The sequence below is a fragment of the Oncorhynchus clarkii genome, chromosome 10, assembly GCF_045791955.1.
Source record: "Oncorhynchus clarkii lewisi isolate Uvic-CL-2024 chromosome 10, UVic_Ocla_1.0, whole genome shotgun sequence".
NCBI lineage: Eukaryota > Metazoa > Chordata > Actinopteri > Salmoniformes > Salmonidae > Oncorhynchus > Oncorhynchus clarkii.
The window spans coordinates 59,915,684-59,936,745 of record NC_092156.1 but is presented as its reverse complement, the minus strand read 5'-3'; the positions used below and the strand labels follow the sequence as shown (position 1 = coordinate 59,936,745).

At 41.8% G+C, this 21,062-nt stretch overlaps 1 protein-coding gene and 1 pseudogene across 1 annotated transcript; one reads left to right on the top strand and one right to left on the bottom strand.

Moving 5' to 3' along the window:
* The first annotated feature begins 553 nt into the window (after positions 1 to 553).
* Positions 554 to 17,595, top strand: LOC139418865 (choline transporter-like protein 1). Its single transcript, XM_071168620.1, has 16 exons — positions 554 to 863; positions 1,272 to 1,361; positions 2,327 to 2,469; positions 3,860 to 3,996; positions 4,111 to 4,204; positions 4,325 to 4,494; positions 5,234 to 5,323; positions 5,755 to 5,903; positions 9,364 to 9,550; positions 11,867 to 12,035; positions 12,366 to 12,522; positions 14,964 to 15,047; positions 15,211 to 15,348; positions 15,529 to 15,765; positions 16,589 to 16,669; positions 16,800 to 17,595. The coding sequence occupies exons 1-16, from the start codon at positions 840 to 842 to the stop codon at positions 16,824 to 16,826; spliced, it is 1,977 nt and encodes a 658-aa protein (XP_071024721.1). The 5' UTR covers positions 554 to 839; the 3' UTR covers positions 16,827 to 17,595.
* Positions 13,023 to 14,878, bottom strand: LOC139419780 (E3 ubiquitin/ISG15 ligase TRIM25-like; annotated as a pseudogene).
* Positions 17,596 to 21,062: the final 3,467 nt, after the last annotated feature.

Sequence of the window (21,062 nt, the reverse complement as noted above, 5' to 3'; positions counted from 1 at the left end):
AGAACGGAGACAGCAACCAGGCGATGTTTCTGTGTGAATCATCAGCGATTAGTGTTATGCTTCAGAATGAAATCATGAGATGCTGTCATCACTCAGGGCAGTGGGATTAGAATTCCCTTTCACACTGAATTGTCAGTTGACTTTGATATGCTCAATACAAATGGCTCTGGATGGTCAGTGCCATTGTCACTGAGGTTCTGGTGGAAGTTTATGGTGCTTTTGTTATGCCCTGTAGTAGCTGAAAGATTTTATTTGCCAAAATTAACAAAAGCACATTTGTTTCTTGGATAACAAAAGTCTGTGGCCACCAACACCCTAACATTAAAAAAAAAACTTTAAAAAAACACGTTAGCAAATTCTGCAACTTGTATTCATGTCAAAAGAGCATGAATTTGAATAGAAACATTTATTTCCATAAGGTGAATGTCTGCAATAAGCTCTTTGGGGTTTTCACGGTTTTAATGTCTATGGGTTTTCAGTGGGGGTACCATTGCGTCCAATTTATAGCCTACAGTGAAAGAGTATCCAGTGCCACAAAATAATATTATAAAAAACGTGTGATTGCAGCGACACTTCCGCCTCGGTCGCAAGGAAAGTTGAACTCTTCCTGCTTTTTTTTACCTGCAGTAAAAAAGTAGGATATGCATATACATCCTTGCGAACTATTCCATATTATCAATAGAGGCCATTGATGCAGCTGAGGGGAAGAGTTTGCTAAACAATTAATCTGTTTAGAAGCGCAGTGTAAAATACAGGCAAGGAAGTGAGGCGGGCACTTGAAACTTAAACGATTGTTGTGTTTTGAGAGTTCCAGTCACTCCCTAAATCGCCTGTTAACAATGGGATGCTGTGGCAGTTCAGAGGTAATCGGGGTTCGGGATATTTAAGCCAAAACTAACTAGCTAGACATTTTTGGATTTACCAGATAAGTTGCTAACATTATCTGTTTGGGATATCAATTTAGCTACGAACACGTACACGTTGTTGTCGTCTGCAGATCGTTAGAGGCGTTGTCTGTACTATATGTAGTTAGCCATAGTTGTTTACGTTTTAAACAACGGGTTACTTCCGTGTGTAAAAAGATGCGTGCGTGTTAATTTGGGTGAAAGTAAATGATTTACTCAATTACAGTACAGTAGTTGCTGTGTGTGAAACTGATGAGTTTTTTTTAAAAATTTTTTTAGAAAGAACGCCAGGTTAAAACAGTTTCGCGCATGCACCAGGTGTTCACAGATGACAATTTTTGATTGTTTGTCATTTTTATTTGTTAGCAAAAGCAGCGTGAGTGGAAACCATTGGAGGATCGAAGCTGCACGGATATTCCATGGCTCATCATATTCGCATTGTTCTGTATCGGAATGGTGAGTTTGACTGTGATTTCTTTGTAGATGACCATGGGCGCGTTTGAGCGGATCGCTTTTGTCAAGACGTTAACTAACCCTGGTCACGTTGTTATAAAAAGTGTCCGATTTGGGACTGCATGTAGACTGCATGACTTTTACAACAACCATGTCATCAAAGGTCATGAACTTTCGACTACAGTCGACTGGCCATTTTTTCAGTTTCTCCTCACCACAGATTATCCATTATATTGACCAGATACTCCAGTGGCAGCTCTAATGAAAATACTTGTCTTCAAAAATGGAAAGCAGTCAAGAGGAGGCGAGATCAGGTGGGACCATTCTAGCCAATGAGGGGGCAGATACGCGTGTGAATGGGCACAAGTTACCACAGCCACAAAGTGTATCGTAAAAATTCATGAAAACAAACATTTTGTATTTTGGTCTTAATTTAAGGATTAGGGTTGGGCATAAGGTTAGCAGTGTGGTTAAGGATGAGGTTTAAAATCACATTTGAAGAAGATAAATTGTAGAAATAGGCAGGGTTTATGACTTTGTGTCTGTGTTAATTAGTGACTACCAGGCACAACTCTTAATAGTTGCCGGGATGTAACGTGGCCTCATTATAGAAGTACATTCATAACAACCTAGTTATTACAAAACGTATATTTGAGCAAATAAGCCACATGTAGCAAATAAGCCATAACATTTTTTGTTAATGACATTTGACACAAGTTACATGCTGGAGAAGACAGACTTTGGGTCCCCCTCGCTTCGCCTCTTCCTCTCTGTCCTCACCAACTGCAACTTGAATTCGGAATCAAAGCATTGTGGGAGACAAGCTTCTGTTTTTTTTTAAAGCAAAAGGCACTACATACTGATTATTGTATTTACCAGCATAGTTCAGTGCTACCTTAATATTTTTTTTGTGTGCATTGTCATGATGGTGATGATATCGTTATTAATGGAAGCTGCTTCCCCTGTAGGCCTTTATCGCTGGTTTCTCCATTTCCACGGGAGCTGCTTCCAGGCTCATCTCTGGCTACGACAGCTACGGTAACACCTGCGGTCAGAAGAATAGCAAGATCGAGGGGGTCGAGCTCAGTGGCCGGGATCAGACCGACAACAAGTAAGTTGCGTTGGAAATGTGGAACATCTCGAGATGGATGCTTACCAGTTATTAGCCTATCATGTAATTGCAAAGTAATAACAAAGTTTTGGTTGAGCTGTCCACTCCCATGACAATGTAGGCTCAGCAGGTTATGACTCCTCTCTCCTAGCCTGGTTAAACCAGACAGAATGTGGCCTTCGCCATTGTTCAGTGTGATATAACCAGGCTAACTCTCTCCCCCTTCCTCCCCACAATCGACAAGCCTTTTTTGTGGTAGTTTAACACGCGCCATTTAACATTACCGGTGCACAAACACGGATTTCATAATTTGGTAATCCAGTTTGCCACTTATACTTTCTTGCTCATCTGATGCTAGGCCTGTTAAAGCCTGGATGCTCATGTGTTTTGTTGATGGGTTAACCAGTGAGATCAGTGGGTTACAGAGGATTATAAACTGGGGGGTTCGAGGCCTGAATGCTGATTTACCATGGGTAAGACAAAACATTTAATTTTTACTGCTCTAATTACGTTGGTAATCAGTTTATAATAGCAATAAGGCACCTCGGGGGTTTGTGGTATATGGCCAATATACCATTGCTACGGGTTGTATCTAGGCACTCTGTGTTGTCGTGTGATAGAACAGCCCTTAGCCGTGGTATATTGGCCATATACCACATCCCCTCGTGCCTTATTGCTTAATTAGCTTGCTAGCACAGGGTGTTACTGTAAGACACTTTACTCTAAATGTGGTCAGAAAAGACTGATGTGGGTCTGAAATGGCACCCTATTCTCTATATAGTGCACTCTTTTTGACCAGAGCTGGGCTCAATAATAGTGCACTAGGTTATAGGGTGCCATTTCACATGCAGCCTGAGTGCAGCAGTGTTCTGCATTAATTCACGCCTGTGTTCTTTTTTTTGTTGTTGAATATATTCGAATAAATTATTCAAACACGATTCAACTTTTTTTGAGCTGCTCGTCCAGTAAGTTTCCATTCTAGCAGTCTCTAGGAACAGTTTCAATGAGACAATGGGCTTTGTTTCATAAGCTGGGCTGGTATGCCCATTGACGTTTTGAGTGAGGGGCAGCAGGGGCGTTTTGGCTACAGAGATTTGACTGTTTGATAAGCTGTATCCCACATCACATTTTACTCAACCTACATCCCAAAGTCTACTATGAAAATATACTTAGGAAAATGTGCAATTTATTGTATTGCAAGATGGAAGAGAACATTCATGGATGTTACTCAAATGTGCAGATGTTTAGTTCTGTCTGACTTGACTTGGGCCCTTGGCTTCCTTCAAGGAGCATGTGCCATTGACAAATGCACTCCATCTCGCTCTCTTTTCAGGATGTTTCTCTACTTCCCTCCATCCTTATTGAAGTCCTGTTCTTTGTCCTTTTCCAGGTATGTCTTCTTCCTAGACCCTTGCAACATTGACATTCTGAACAGGAAGATCAAGTCCATGGCTCTCTGTGTGTCCAGGTGTCCAGACATAGAGCTCAAGACGTACACTGACGTCAAAAAGTTTGCACTACAAAATGGTGAGCGTTCCTCCTGCTCTCATCCGTACTTTATGCATGTATTCATTGGTCGTTTCCACAGTGTGGATGAATGAATTACACAATGTTTATTTCCCATTTCTCCTCTTTACATAGGGTCGGAGCTCTGCTCGTACGACATCCCAGTCTCCAAGTATCCAAGCCACGGAGAGAGATCCAAAAAGTGCCCCAAACTCCCCGTGCCACCAAGGTACAGTCCTTTAATTTTTTTTTATTTTTTTACCAGTGTCGAGTCGACAGCGAGTAAATATAATGACACCAGCGAGACTATGCTGACGATATCATTTCCTCATCCTCTGCCCTTGTGCAGTAATTCTCTCCCCGTGTTCCACCGCTGCACTCCCGTGGACATCTCCTGCTATGCCCAGTTCGCTGAGGCCTTCGTCACCTTCGTCAGTGACAACAGCATGCTGCACAGGGTCATTGCCGGGGTGATGGCCAGCAAGGAGATCATCATGGGCCTGTGCGTGCTGGCTCTAGGTACTGTACATCCTAAAGTGGCATTTTATGTTCTAGTTGTCTGCTGTCTAGCCTCGTAAAGCATTATAGTGTAATATCCTAAATGACTTCTCTCTCTGTATACTGCCTGATTTAATTGTGCCAAAGAGGCCTCTGCTCTCCACCTAGAAAGTTGTGTTTCCTGGGACAGGGTCAGGAAATGATAACAGGAAATGTCTCCAGGAGAGCTGACGGCATCCAGGGCTCTACGCTGACCTTTAAAAAAAAAAAAAAAAATGTTTAAGTAGAAACATTTAGGAGCACACAGAAATTTAGGAGAGAGATTTAGGAGCACACGTAGAAATGTAGGAGCACATTGGAGAATATTTGCGGTAATAAGCTGTTTTCTTTGTAGTAATAGTGCAAGCATGACAGTCATGAATCTGCACTCGGGCTGCAGTGCCGTGAAGTAGCCTAATTATTGCAACAATTATCACCTGGGTGATTTTCATTCTAGGCGCACTGGTGCTCCTAAATGAAAATTCCAGTTCACACAGCAAAAATATTTAAGCGAATATACGAGTAAGAAGGTTGCACTGTAGAGCGCTGGCATCCAAAAGAAGTAGTAGTGCCACCCCGCCCCCCCTTAAATGTACATGAAACATCACACAATTATGCCTTATGTTTCAATAAATATAGCCGTTGTACAAGAATAAGGCAATTTTTGTCATGACAATGGCATCATTTCATTTATTTTATTTATATCCTCCTCTGTTTGTAGTCCTCTCCATAATCCTGATGGTGGTGATTCGCTACATCTCTGTCGTGCTGGTCTGGATCCTCACCGCCCTCGTGGTTCTGGGCTCTATAGGTAAGCTTCCTGTTCATTTGGCTCTCAAACGTCTCTTCCTTCATTCTGCAGTGCTTAAAAATGTATGAATAAACATGTATTATAGCACATTTCTATTGTAAAGCCTAAAAGGTCACCAACCATTAGGTCAGATTGTGAAATGTGAGTTCAAATCAATTTTACCTCACGAAATTAGATTGCTTGCAAAAACACACTGCAAAAACTGAGCATGGACCAGAATGAGCCTCTCTCCTCACAATCCATTGTCCCTGCAGTGAGGAATTACTATCTCCAGATAATGTTTTACAACTGCTCTCCGGATAATGTGTATTTTCAACTGCTCTCCGGATAATGTTTTTTTTCAACTGCTCTCCAGATAATCATTGTAGGGAGCTCAATAAGAAGTAGTAGCAGTATGAAAATCAAGGAGCCAAATGAACTGTGTGTTTCAGGTGGGACCGGGGTTCTGTGGTGGCTCTACGTGGACCACAGGACGAATCTGACCGACCAGACTGGTACCTCCCCAACACCCCAACAGCAGGTGGCCACAGACAACGTCCAAGCTCTGCTGGTCTACGCCATCTTTGCCACTGTCTTCACGGTACGTGTGTGTGCTTGTTGCCATGTGTGATTCCTGTTTTATATGGGTACGGTGTGTTGTGAGAGTGCATGGAGGGTTTATAATTGTACTGTGTTATCAAGTATTTGCTCTTTCAGTAACAAGAAAAAGCCTGATGTTGACAGACAGGCAAGCTTTAAGTCTGGAAAACTGGAAAACATGACCAACGCTTTTGCAAAAATGTGTCTTGATTCTGCAACTATAAAAGCCATAGTTTCTTCTGTAATACAGACAGAAATGACCTGACCCACATTTACATTTGAGACATTTGGCAGACACTCTTACAGATTTTTCACATAGTGGGCTCAGGGATATTGAACCAGCGACCTTTCGGTTACTGGCCCAATGCTCTTAACCGCGCGGCTACCTGCCGCCCCACTATTCCGAATCAGTGTTTTCCACAAGTACCTGAAGTAGCCAGACAAATAGAAAATGTACCCATACAGGCCCCCCCCTCCGGGGTGACTTGCCCCCCTAGGTTTGCTATTTTTTGTTGTTGTTGCAGAACAACCTATATTTTGCTGGCCTGTGGTACATTCTAATGCCTTGAAATACACAGCAAAATGATTGAATAATTTATCAAATGTAACTTCCAAATTTGGAAAATTTGTTGTGGTATTGTGTGTACGTGATTTTATAATTTTAAATGACAGAAATGTATGAATTCAGTGTATTGTTAGTAGTTTTGGATATTGTCCAGGCCTAAGCCTATATGATCAGGACAATTTTCTAAGTAAAATACCATTTATATCGTTTTTTACATTTAACCTGTTTCCTCTTGAGATTGAAGTCTTATTTGCAGTTTTACTGCCAGCTATGAAATGCCACAATGTTTGTTCGTCAAATTATGTATTTTATTCACATAGAAAAATGTAAATAGCCCAATGCCCACATTATCTTGAAAAATAAATGAATGGTGGCTGTTACACTGTATATGAAGGCTAAGTTGATTTTGACTCCTCGTTAACACTTAGGCTACATTACCTGGGACGTGCAAATTCACACCTCTACGCTGACATGTTTTACAAGGAGCCCAAAATTAAATTATTTGAAGAAGAGTGTTTTATGATAAGAAATTACTCTAAAGTTTATGAATAAAATGTTTTTGGGGTGTTCCATGCTCAATAAAGTACAATCAATGTACCCTCTAATATATGACTCACATCTGAGACAAACATTTTCAGCTGCCACGGGCTTTTACCGTGGTAATGTTGGGATTCACATTTCCGTTTGTCTGAGAGCTAAGATTCTCCAACATCCTTGTGCTAGTAGCAGTTGAACAACCTAGTGTATGTGAACAAAACGATGTAAATAGCCCAAAAACACGAGGACAAAGTCACACTAGTACATTTTTGGGTAAATTCAACCAACTTCTGTGTCTGTGCACTTCTAAAAATGAATATTTCAGAACTTCACTCAGTGTGCACCGCACTCCAGGCACTGTTGATGTGGTCCAGGCACTGTTGCTGTGTGCGAGGTGGGATATTTTGGATTCTACAGTGGCTTATGAAAGTATTCACCCCCTTGGCATTTTTCTTATTTTGTTGCCTTACAATCTGTAATTAAAATGGATTTTTTTTGGGGGGGGGGCGGTTTGTATCATTTGATTTACACAACATGCCTACCACTTTGAAGATGCAAAATATTTGTTATTGTGACACAAATAAGACGGAGCATAACTGTTCACCCCCCCCCAAAGTCAATACTTTGTGGAGCCACCTTTTGCAGCAATTACAGCTGCTAGTCTCTTGGGGTATGTCTCTATAAGCTTGGCACATCTAGCCACTGGGAGTTTTGCCATTCTTCAAGGCAAAACTGCTCCAGTTCCTTCAAGTTGGATGGGTTCCGCTGGTGTACAGCAATCTTTAAGTCATAGCACAGATTCTCAATTGGATTGAGGTCTGGTCTTTGACTAGGCTATTCCAAGACATTTAAATGTTTCCCCATAAACCACTCGAGTGTTGCTTTAGCAGTGTGCTTAGGGTCATTGTCCTGTTGGAAGGTGAACCTCCGTCCCAGTGTCAAATCTCTGGAAGACTGAAACAGGTTTCCCTCAAGAACTTCTGACCAGTTTCCCAGTCCCTGCCGATGGGAAAAACTTCCCCACAGGGATGGTGTTCTTGGGGTGAGGAAAAGTGTTGCGTTTGCGCCAGACAGCATTTTCCTTCATGGCCAATTTTAGTCTCATCTGTCCAGAGTACTTTCTTCTATATGTTTGGGGAGTCTCCCACATGCCTTTTGGTGAACACCAAATGTGTTTGCCTATTATTTTCTTTAAGCAATGGCCTTTCTCTAGTCATTCTTCCTTAAAGCCCAGCTCTTTGGAGTGTATGGCTTAAAGTGGTCCTGTGGACAGATACTCCAATCTCCGCTGTGGAGCTTTGCAGCTCCTTCAGGGTTGTCTTTGGTCTCTTTGTTCCCTCTGATTAATGCCCTCCTTGTCTGGTCTGTGAGTTTTGGTGGGCGGCCCTCTCTTGGCAGGTTTGTTGTGGGGCCATATTCTTTCCATTTATTTTATAATGGATTTAATGGTGCTCTGTGGGATGTTCAAAGTTTCTGATATTTTTTATAACCCTGATCTGTACTTCTCCACAACTTTATCCCTGACCTGTTTGGAGAGCTCCTTGGTCTTCATGGTGCCCCTTGCTTAGTGGTGTTGCAGACTCTTTCAGAACAGATGTATATTTTATATATATATATATATATATTACACACACTGAGATCATGTGACACTTAGCTTAAATATGCACACACCACTTTTCCATATTTTTATTATTTGAAACAAGTTATTGTTTTATATTTTTTTTTCCACTTCACCAATTGGGACTTTTGTTTGTTTATTACATGAAATTCAAATACAAATCCATTTAAGTTACAGGTTGTAATGCAACAAAATAGGAAATGCCAAGGGGGATGAATCATTTTGCAAGGCCCTGTATGTATTTCTTTACATAGGAATAAGATCTATGGTTCTTTGTGTGATTAGCTGTCAGCTATGAAACAGAATGACAATACCCTTGAGTGTAGCTACAGCAGGAATGTGCTCATGCTTTACTTTTTCAGTTCACTCATCTATTTATAGGTGCACATGCGAGTGAAATGGTCACACTCTAGAGCCCCGAAATGAACTCGCAGACCATAAAGAAGCATCATCCTCTCCCCATCCTCCATGTAAAGAAATGTGACTGCAAACATCCACAGCGCACACAAATCATACTTACCACACGTACCGGGAGGCAAGACTGACGGCAGACTGTCATAACGTAACTTCCGTGTCAGACTGTACCTGCCATCAGTGTTTCCCTGTCACTGTTTACTTTGTGCCTGTCCCATCAATAGGAAACTAGAAGATGCATATTGTTTATTCTAGTGGGAGAGGGCTTGGCAGACTTTTTTAAAAATTCTGACTAGCAAATTGAAAAGTAGCCTTGTGAATTTTCAGGTGATCCTGCTGCTGCTGCTGTTCTTCATGAGGAAGCGCGTGGCACTGACCATTACCCTGTTCCACGTGGCGGGCAAGGTGTTCACTCACCTGCCTCTGCTGGCCCTGCAGCCCTTCTGGACCTTCCTCAGCCTCATGCTCTTCTGGGTGTCCTGGCTCGGTGTGCTCCTCTTCCTCGGAACCGCAGGTCAGAATAGAATACAACTTTGTCACGTTGTGAAGGACATTTTTGTTAATGTCTTTATTTTCACCTTTTCAACAAGATATTTACATCTAAATAGACCGTTTTGGTGAGGATACCATATTTCTTTTCAGATTAGTTCCAATTATTTTATGCCCTGTAAAAGATTAAGGAAGTGGACTTGTGTCACTATTGAAAGTTTGGATACTGTACGTATGGAGCGTTTGGTTCACTTCATCCTGCTAGTGATGTGGTGATTAACCATGTAGATCCTATTCAATTACTTAATGGGCTATGTCATGAACCCTCAAAGTTCCATAATGGGGTGAAAATGGCAGCCAACTTGGTCAGGGAGAACTCCAAAACCAGTTTTACATATGCAGGAAAATAAAAGTAGAAAATAAAAGTAAGGCATCAGATATTGTGTAATGGAATTATTGTCAACCAACAATATTGTCATATAAATACAATTTCTAAGTGTTTGTTCAAACAGTCTGTTCAAATAGCCTCTCAAATATATGTAAACGGACCATAAATGTCTGATTTTGTTTTCTTAGAGTGCTATTATGAGTACATTTACATGCACACTAAATAATTGAATATTAAACAGATTACGGCAGTAGGCAGAGAATGGACATAAGCAGAGTAAGGTGTTTCTTTTTTACCTTTATTTAACTAGGCAAGTCAGTTAAGAACAAATTCTTATTTTCAATGACGGCCTGGGTTAACTGCCTGTTCAGGGGCAGAACAACAGATTTGTACCTTGTCAGCTCGGGGATTTGAACTTGCAGCCTTCCGGTTTCTAGTCCAACGCTCTAACCACTAGGCTACCCTGCCGCCCCACGTTTACATGACTATCTTGATTCTCCATACGCACAAAACGCTTATTTGTCAAAAATGTTGTGCACAAATTTGTTTACATCCCTGTTAGTGAGCATTTCTACATTGCCAAGATAATCCATCCACATGACAGGTGTGGTATATCAAGAAGCTGATTAAACAGCATGATCATTACACAAGTGCACCTTGTGCTGGGGACAATAAAAGGTCACTCTGAAATGTGCAGTTTTGTCACTATACACAATTCCACAGATGTCTCAAGTTTTGATGGAGCGTGCAATTGACATGTTGACTGCCGGAATGTCCACCAGAGCTGTTGTCAGAGAATTTAATGTTCATTTCTCAACCACAACCCGCCACCAACGTCGTTTTAGAGAATTTGGCAGTACTTACAACCGGCTTCACAACCGCAGACCACGTTTAACCACGCCAGCCTGCCCAGTCATGTGAAATCCATACATTAGGGCCTAATTAATTTATTTAAATTGCCTGATTTCCTTATTTGAACTGGTAACTCAGTAAAATCATTGTAATTGTTGCGCTTATATTTTTGTTCACTGCATTAATCTGTCCACCATAATCATCTTATTGTGTGCCTGTAACCATGCTTAATATCAGTACTTGTTGCGTTTACAACTTGTCTAAGGCCCATCATCAACTGATTTGAGCCAGTGTAGGACTGTGGATTGACATCATTGTTTGAATGGAATGTTGGCATATTGTCAGTTAATTAGAAACATTTATGGAAACATTCCTCTACCTACTGTCTGGCTAGCTAACACGCATACAGTGCAGATAAATTCCTCACATGCATTTTTTTACACACTATCTTATCACAGAGCTGGCAAACCATGGTTGACCAACATAAGGTTTATGTCCATCCTAATTCTATGTGATTAACACACTCATGGGACATTTTGGAAATGAAAGCGCATGGCTAGAAGTGGCATGACTCGACGCCAACTCTTATTTAGATTCTTGGGTCAGTCTGGTGCTGTGGGTGGCAGCTCGGGCACACAGTCAAAGACCAAGTCTATGAAATATACCCACTACATTCACGATCTCCCTCATCAACAAGACCACCACCAGAGAAGCCTCAATTGCAACAAAGCGTCATGTTTTTGTCAAATTTGTCTGCCTACTAATTCCTTCTGCCTGACCTTTTTATCTGTTCCTGGATGTTATTCAGATTAGAGTTCGACAAACTAGATCACATTTTTAAAAATAGGGTCCATCAAAGTCATCCGTGCTGCAGTGTTTGTTGTTGCAAAATGGTGTCATCTTGCTGTCTTATTTGATTCCAATTTATGAGTTAAAATATTTTTCCCCAAAAAAATCTACCAGGAGCTTTCCAGGAACAAAATCGTGATCTGTGAATGCCTGGCAGATCAGAGGAGATCAGCCTACCCCTAAACCTGGCTGTATGGAACCCTGTAAAGAACGAGAAGGTTGACCCCTGACCTTAGCTGTGTGCCCCTACAGGTAGCCCAGTGCAGAGTGAAGAGGCAGGGCTGGTGGAGTATCGTATATCAGGCCCACTCCAGTACATGGTGTGGTACCACGCTGTGGGCCTCATCTGGATCAGTCAGTTCATCCTGGCCTGCCAGCAGATGACCGTGGCCGGAGCTGTGGTCACCTACTACTTCACAAGGTCAGGAGAGAGTGTTGTGATGAAATGTAGTAGATGTAACGGCATGCTTGTGATGTGTTCACTTGGAAATATCCCGTATCGGACCTGAGTCCAAAATATTTTTACAAATTCTGTCAAATACATTAGCTGCACTTAATTGAGCTTGCCTGGTGCATTTGAACCAATGGAATTGTCCCAAAAGTGCAAAGTACATCAATCTTAGCTACAGTACAATGCCTGCTTTATTGGTCCATTTGTACGGCTAATACTATTTAAACCCAAGTCTGTCCTGTATCAGTTAATTTGACTATTTCCAACTCTTCTTTTCCTCTGTCCCGCGGTGGACATCAGGAATAAATCTGAGCTGCCCATGACCCCCATCGTGTCATCTATGCTGTGTCTGACCCGCTACCACCTGGGCACTGTGGCCAAAGGCTCCTTCATCATCACCTTGGTCGAGATCCCTCGCCTCATCCTCACCTACATCCACAACCAGCTGAAAGGAAAAGTACGTCCTTTATCTCATTCAGCCCAGTCACCTACGTCCGCAATCGGTTCAAAGGCAGAGTATGTAGGGTGTCCGCGTACTGCTCTAGAGTGTTGAGAAAAACAGGGCAGTTCAAAAGGGTTCAACGAAATGAATGTCAAAACTTAGTTTCCTTTGCACCATGTCATTATAAATCACAGAGAATGAATCATTACATTGTTCTCTACATTATAACCTTAATATATATATATATTTTTTTTCATACTGAGACTAGGGTCTCTTTTACAGATGATTCCTGCATAAATACGTCAAACATATACAACGTTACAAAACATATGAAGAAAAACATTTGTCAACTACAGTCGGGAGACCTCTATTACTCTGAACTAACCAAAGGGGACCGGAACATCTCATTTCAGAGAGCTCTGGAAGTTGTTCCACATGTCAAAGGACTCTGGCCACTCCTACATACCAGTCAGTCTTCCCCTTAACCATCCTTTTCAAGGGTCATGGCATAACAATCAAACCTTTTTTGGATTGTCTGGAAGTTTCTGTGGTATGTCTCCACGTCTTACTTGTTTTCCATCCTCCGACAGGATGAGTTTGTGATGTGCTGTATCAGGGTCCAGAGTCACATCCACTGCATACTGCTGAATTCTCTTCAGTTTGACTTCAGGCAGCTTCTCCATCTCTTTATTCGGTGTCTTCTCCAGCTCACAGTCCCCACACACAGATCGCTGTAAACACTGAGCTCAGGGATTTCCTGCTCCAGCTCTTTAATGAACCCTTCAGCCTGCGCCTCTACTGCTTTCTGCTTCTCCTCAATCACCTCAACAAGCTCAGCCTGGTTTTTCTCAATGGAGCACACCAGAGTACTGAAGAACTGCACACACTCTGCTGTCACTCTTCTCTTCTATAGGGACAGTGTCATGAGTCTTGTGGTCTGCCTCAGTGCAGAACTGACACGCACATGTCTGGTCATGCTCCAGGAGTCTTTCGTGCTTCTGACAGATCCTGTCTTCCAGGTTCTCCACAGGGTCGATCAGTTTGTGTCTCTTTAAGGGTGAGGCTATCTGATGAGGATCCAGGTGAGTCTCACAGTAAGAAGCCAGACACACCAGGCAGGCCTTGCGCTTCATCCCAGGGCAGACGTCACAGGGCACATTTCCAGCTTTGGAAGGGGACTCATCTTTACCTTTGTCTCTCATCCTTTTAAAATTCTCTACAACCTCTTTGTAGGTTGTGTTGACACAAAGCTTAGGTCGTCTGTAGAATTTCTCCTGACTCAGTGAACATTGGTACAGGTCCTTGCTATCCCAGTACTTTGTGATACAGACCATGCAGAAGTTGTGTCCACATGAAGTGGTGTTTGGCGCAGAGCACAGGAACTGCTCTCCAGACTGCTTGAGGAAGCCATATCTAGAGAGAGCGCAAAGTCGAAACTGTAAAGAATAGTTTTGTTTTTTACTGCAAACACACTCTGAAATGCTTCCGATCAAAATACTAATAGACTCCAGCTCCAGATTATAATCAATCAAACAATAATGCATTAAATATGAAGGCTCCCGTGTGGTGCAGCGGTCTAAGGCACTGCATCTCAGTGCTAGAGGCGTCACTACAGACACCCTGATTCGAGTCCAAGCTGTATCACAACCGGACATGATTGGGAGACCCATAGGGCGGCGCACAATTGGCCCAGCGTCGTCCGGGTTTGGCCGTGTAGGCCGTCATTGTAAATAAGAATTTGTTCTTTGCTGACTTGCCTAGTTAAGTAAAGTTTTTTTAAATAATTTGTTTATTAAAATATATATATTAACAGAGCATTTTCTGTAATGACTCCGCTCTCAGTAGTTTTAGTGCCATTGTCAACAGGGCATTAAGGAATACTAACCAATCTTGATTCACATTGTTTAACCCTACAACATACAGTAGAAATGAGTAAATGTACTAAATATAGTTAAACATAAGTACTATAGATAAAGAAAACAGGAGATTGCCATAAACTGTACACAAGTAACATTTCTTCACCCATCCCACCAATCTCTACTCACCTGTGTCTGTTTAAAAGACTGTGGGCGTGTTCTCAGATTTTTTTTTTTTTCCTGTGCTGAAGTATCAAAAAACCACCGGAGAGTCATCAAAATATTTTAAACCGTCCATAAAGCACTCAGGACGGGCCCCCATTGATAGAGGGCTGTAGTAGGGTGTTCACGTAGTGGGCATGAATGTTAGGAGTCGGGGTCTTTTAGGAGACTTTTCTGAAGAGTTTGAGGGCGTTTGCTCGTGTGCACTACATACAGTAGTAGGTATATCCCACCCAGTGCTGCTCTGGAACAGAATGAACTCTTCACGTGGCTGATATGCCGTTTTTAAACATTCTCGCTTTCACTTATACCAACCACCAGTTTGTCAAGCCAGACAATGGGCGGAGAACTAAAGCTCAGTGTATTTTCTGTTTGTAGGAAAATGCCTGTGCTCGCTGTATGTTGAAATCCTGCATCTGCTGCTTGTGGTGCCTGAAGAAGTGTCTAATGTACCTGAATCAAGTAAGTGTTCGATCAGAATCAGATTGATTGTCATCTGAGATGTTGATTAAGTCACATCATTGACAACAATCTATTTGACAAGGGAGACTCGTTCCAAGAGGACAGTGGTCACACATTGTTATTGATGATACTTCTGTCTCTTGTTTGTCTGTTTTCACCACAGAACGCGTACACGGCGACAGCGATCAACAGCACCAGTTTCTGTACGTCAGCGCGTGACGCCTTCGTCATCCTGGTAGAGAATGCCCTCAGAGTGGCCACCATCAACACCGTGGGGGACTTTGTCCTCTTCCTGGGAAAGGTAACGGCCGCACAGCGACGCCATTTTAGGATTGTTTGTCAGTTCATTTTGTGTGTATTTTACAAGTATACTAATACAATTCAATCTTTCTCTGTCTTTTTCTCTATCTTTGTCTCTTTCTCTCTTTCCCTCCCTCCTTTCTCTCCATCTGTCTCTTCATCCGTGTGTGTGTGTGTCCAGGTACTGATCGTCTCCTGCACTGCGTTCGTCGGCGTATTGTCGCTCAACTACCAGCGGGACTACACGGTGTGGGTGCTGCCCCTGCTCATCGTCTGCCTGTTCTCCTGGCTGGTGGCCCACTGCTTCCTGTCCGTCTTTGAGATCGTGGTGGACGTGCTCTTCCTCTGCTTCGCCGTGGACACCAAGCACAACGACGGCAGCCCCGGCCGAGAGTTCTACATGGACAAGGCCCTCATGGTGAGGAGAAGGGAGGCCGGGTGGGTGGGAGATTATGGCGGCGTCCTGATTTTCCACCTGTCATGGATTTCTAAGGAATGGACTGGTGTAATCACAGATAATCCATCATATTGATCAGATACTCAAGTGGCCGCTCTAACAATGAAAATAAATGTGTTCAAAAAGCAGTCGGGACATAGCAAGATCAGGCGGGACCATACTAGCCAATGAGATGGCAGATACGCTCGTGAACAACAGGCACAACGCCGATATAAAATGTTTTTTCTTGACGTTGTCATGATGTCACGTGTCCCACTTAAATCAGTACAATCGTAACAACCTAAGCGTTACGAAACTTCTATTTGATCAAATAATCCTCACGTAGTAAATAAGTCGTTCATTTTCTTGAATTCTACCCTCATTGACTTCGTAAAACTCTTAGCTTGATGAGCGACAAAAAAAAAAACGAAAAACACCATCTGCTGGAGAAGACAAATGTTGGGCCCAGTTATACATCTCACGTCGCCTTTTCCTCTCTGCTGTAATCGTTGGCTAGAGGGAGTTTCCACCGTTGTTAAATTCATACTGTGCCTTTTGGTAGAAGGTAGAGAATCGGTACGTATATGTCTCTGTTCCATTATCCACACTAACATTCCAATGTATCACACTGTATATTCTAACTGGTATGCTAATGTGGCTAATGGAACATAGCCTTTGTTTTTACCCTGTGCTACTTTGGCTACATTTCTATATGGTGAATAGTGATTATGCACGTATTACACCAGACTCGACTTGTTATCTCGACACCCAACACAGTCACTCTCTCTCTCTTCTCCCTCTTTAGGAGTTTGTCGAGAACAGTAAGAATATGGCGGGAAGGGATCGGCCCGAGGCAGATGGAGACGGTGCTGAGATGAAGTCCATGGTGAGTTAACAAAACTTTTCCAACAGAGAATACATTCATTTACCTCCATAATCTAGAGTCATACACCCAAAATGATGGCGCTGATGAAGACAATAGTAAAGATTAACACTCCATTTGTTTATTGTTGTAGACTCATGGAGGAGGGACTTTTACTTGACCAAACCAGAAGACAAAAGGCATTCCTAACGTTTCCATGATATTACTCCAGTCCCACGACTACAATATTTCTGATAACCTGTTTGTTAATTTATGGCACATTTAACATGAAAACTTTTTTTTTTTTTTTAAGCACAATATTTTTTTGTTACACATCCATCAAGGATATTGTTAATGTAGTTTTGTGCTATTGTACAGGCTGTAGAGTTGGTGTTCTGTAGTTTAGCTTCTTGTGTGTGGAAGTGTTGTGTGAGAGATTCAAATGCATCATGACATCACTGTTTTTTTTTATTTTTTTAACTACTAATATTGTACACCACAAGTGTTTTTTGTATATCAATGTCTTTTTAGGCTGTGGTAATGAGGATCATGGACTCTTCTAATGCTGCGTTGGTACATCTAATACAATTGTGACGACTAAAATGCATAACAGATGATCAACAGGCACTTTTCTCTGTGGGAGAACTCCACCCCCTCAATGTATTTTGACCCTGTTGAAAGATTTCCTTTATGGAATAGAAGACATTTTCAAAAAGTTAGCATTTTGGAGAAATCAAAAGCCATCTTCCAATGTTTACCATAACTGAAAATCCCTATGTTGTGGTAATATTGAGTCATTACTCCTGATTTGAGTTTGTAATACTGTATCCATAGAAAAAGTGATTCCCTATAACTGTATCTCTCTATTCATGAATGCGAACAGAGTTTTAACCCAGAATGTTTTGGATAATGTTTTTATGCAGAGAAATAAAACGACAATGACAAAAGAATGTCCATCTGTGATTGTGAGAGCTGTGGGGCAAGCGATGATCAGTTCGAATAGGGACGTGGGTTTGTGTCTGGATGTCATTAAGATATCCACACAGGGAGAAACATTCAAACAAAATACCCATGCATGTACACACACAGTGCCAGTCAAAAGTTTGAACACACCTACTCATTCAAGAGTTTATTTGTACTATTTTCTACATTGTAGAATAATAGTGAATACATCAAAACAATGAAATAATTCCATAGGTGCTATGTGTTAAACAAATTAAAATAGAGGATATATTCTTCAAAATGGCCTCCCTTTGCCTTGATGACACCTTTGCACACTCTTTGGGATTCTCTCAACCGGCTTCACCTGGAATGCTTTTCCAACAGTCTTGATTGGGTTCCCACGTATGATGAGCAGTTGGTGGCTGCTTTTCCTTCACTCTGCAGTCCAATTTGTGGTGGCTAGGTCATCTGATGCAGCACTCCATAACTCTCGTTCTTGGTCAAATAGCCCTTACACAGCCTGGAGGTAGGTTGGGTCATTGTCCTGTTTAAAAACAAATGATGGTCCCACTAAGTGCAAACCAGATGGGATGGCATATCACTGCAGAATGCTGTGGTAGCCATGCTGGTTCAGTATGCCTTGAATTCTAAATAAATCACTGAGTGTCACCAGCAAAGTACCATCACACCACCACCTCCATGCTTCATGGTGGGAACCACACATGCAGAGATCATCCGTTCATGTGATGTTCTGGATTTTTGTTTTAGATTCCGTCTCACAGTTGAAGTGTACCTATGATAAAAATTACAGACCTCTACATGCTCTGTAAGTAGGAAAACCTGCAAAATCGGCAATGTATCAAATACTTGTTCTCCACTGTGTGTGTGTGTGTGTGTGTATGTATACTACTTTATTATCGGGTATTGTGTGTAGATGGGTGAAAAATATATATTTTGAATTCGGGCTGTAACACAAAATGTGGAATAAGTCAAGGGGTGTGAGTATTTTCTGAAAGCACTGTACAAGCAGCTCAAAATAAAAGTATGTATTTTATCATATTCAGTCACTATCCTAAATCGAAAAACCAGCTAATAGGCACATTACTTCCTATTCCACACACAGTCTTGGATCCACAGCCAGCTGAAAGAAAAAGTATGTCCTTTATCAAAGTACAGAACTGTGGAACCAGGTCAAAGGCTGAGTATGTCCTTTACCATATTCACTTATGCAGTAGCAACAATCAGCTTAAGTCCTTTTTCACAATTACATCCACGACCAGATCAAAGGAAAAGTAAGTCCTTTATGACATTCACTTACAGTTGAAGTCGGAGGTTTACATACACCTTAGCCAAATACATTTAAACTCAGTTTTTCACAATTCCTGACATTTAATCCTAGTAAAAACTCTGTCTTAGGTCAGTTAGGATCACCACTTTATTTTAAGAATGTAAAATGTCAGAATAATAGTAGAGAGCGATTTATTTCAGCGTTTATTTCTTTCATCACATTCCCAGTGCGACAGAAGTTTACATACACTCAATTAGTGTATGGTAGCATTGCCTTTGAATTGTTTGACTTGGATCAAACGTTTTGGGTAGCCTTCCACAAGCTTCCCACAATAAGTTGGGTCAATTTTCCACCTGACAGAACTGGTGTAACTGAATCAGGTTTGTAGGCCTCCTTGATCGCACACGCTTTTTCAGTTCTGCCCACAAATGTTCTATAGGATTGAGGTCAGGGCTTTGTGATGGCCACTCCAATACCTTGACTTTGTTGTCTTTAGGCTGTTTTGCCACAACTTTGGATGTATGCTTGGGGTCATTATCCATTTGGAAGACCCATTTGCGACTAAGCTTTAGAGATGTTGCTTCAACATATCCACATCATTTTCCTACCTCATGATGCTATCTATTTTGTGAAGTCAGTGAAGCCAGCTCAGCTATCCCCATTGAGAACAGGTCTGTGCCTCGACCTAGGTTGGGCAAACTAAACATGGCGTTGTTCGCCTTAGCAATCTCACTAGAATAAAGACCTCCTCCATCTCAAGATAGGGCTACTTAATGTTAGATCTCTCACCTCCAAGGCAGTTATAGTCAATTAACTAATCACTGATCATAATCTTGATGTGATTGGCCTGACTGAAACATGGCATAAGCCTGATGAATTTACTGTGTTAAATGAGCCTCACCTCCTGGTTACACTAGTGACATATCCCCCGCGCATCCCGCAAAGTCGGTGGTGTTGCTAACATTTACGATAGCAAATTTCAACTTACAAAAAAAATATATTTTTTTTTTTTCGTCTTTTGAGCTGCTAATCATGAAATCTATGCAGCCTACTCAATCACTTTTTATAGCTACTGTTTATAGGCCTCCTGGGCCATATACAGCGTTCCTCACTGAGTTCCCTGAATCCCTATAGGACCTTGTAGTCATAGCAGATAATATTCTAATTTTTGGTGACTTTAATATTCACATGGAAAAGTCCACAGACACACTCCAAAAGGCTTTCGGAGCCATCATCGACTCAGTGGGTTATGTCCAACATGTCTCCGGATCTACTCACTGCCACAGTCATACTCTGGACCTAGTTTTGTCCCATGGAATAAATGTTGTGGATCTTAATGTTTTTCCTCATAATGCTGGACTATCGGACCACCATTTTATTACGTTTGCAATCGCAACAAATAATCTTCTCAGACCCCAACCAAGGAGCATCAAAAGTCGTGCTATAAATTCTCGGACAACCCAAAGATTCCCAGATGCCCTTCCAGACTCCTTCCGCCTACCCAAGGACATCAGAGGACAAAAATGTGTTAACCCCCTAACTGAGGAACTCAATTTAACCTTGCGCAATACCCTAGATGCAGTTGCACCCCTAAAAACATTTGTCATAAGAAACTAGCTCCCTGGTATACAGAAAATACCCGAGCTCTGAAACAAGCTTCCAGAAAATTTGGAACGGAAATGGCGCCACACCAAACTCGAAGTCTTTCGACTAGCTTGGAAAGACAGTACTGTGCAGTACCGAAGAGCCCTTACTGCTGCTCGATCATCCTTTTTTTCTAACCTAATTGAGGAAAATAAGAACAATCCGAAATGTATATTTGATACTGTCGCAAAGCTAACTAAAAAGCAGCATTCCCCAAGAGAGGATGGCTTTCACTTCAGCAGTGATAAATTCATGAACTTCTTTGAGGAAAAGATCATGATCAATAGAAAGCAAATTGTGTATTCCTCCAAAGCTCAGTAGTCCTGAGTCTGCACAACTCTGCCAGGACCTAGGATCAAGGGTGACATTCAAGTGTTTTAGTACTATATCTCTTGACACGATGATGAAAATAATCATGGCCTCTAAACCTTCAAGCTGCATACTGGACCCTATTCCAACTAAACTACTGAAAGAGCTGCTTCTTGTGCTTGGTCCTCCTATTTTGAACATAATAAATGTCTCTATCCACCGGATGTGTACCAA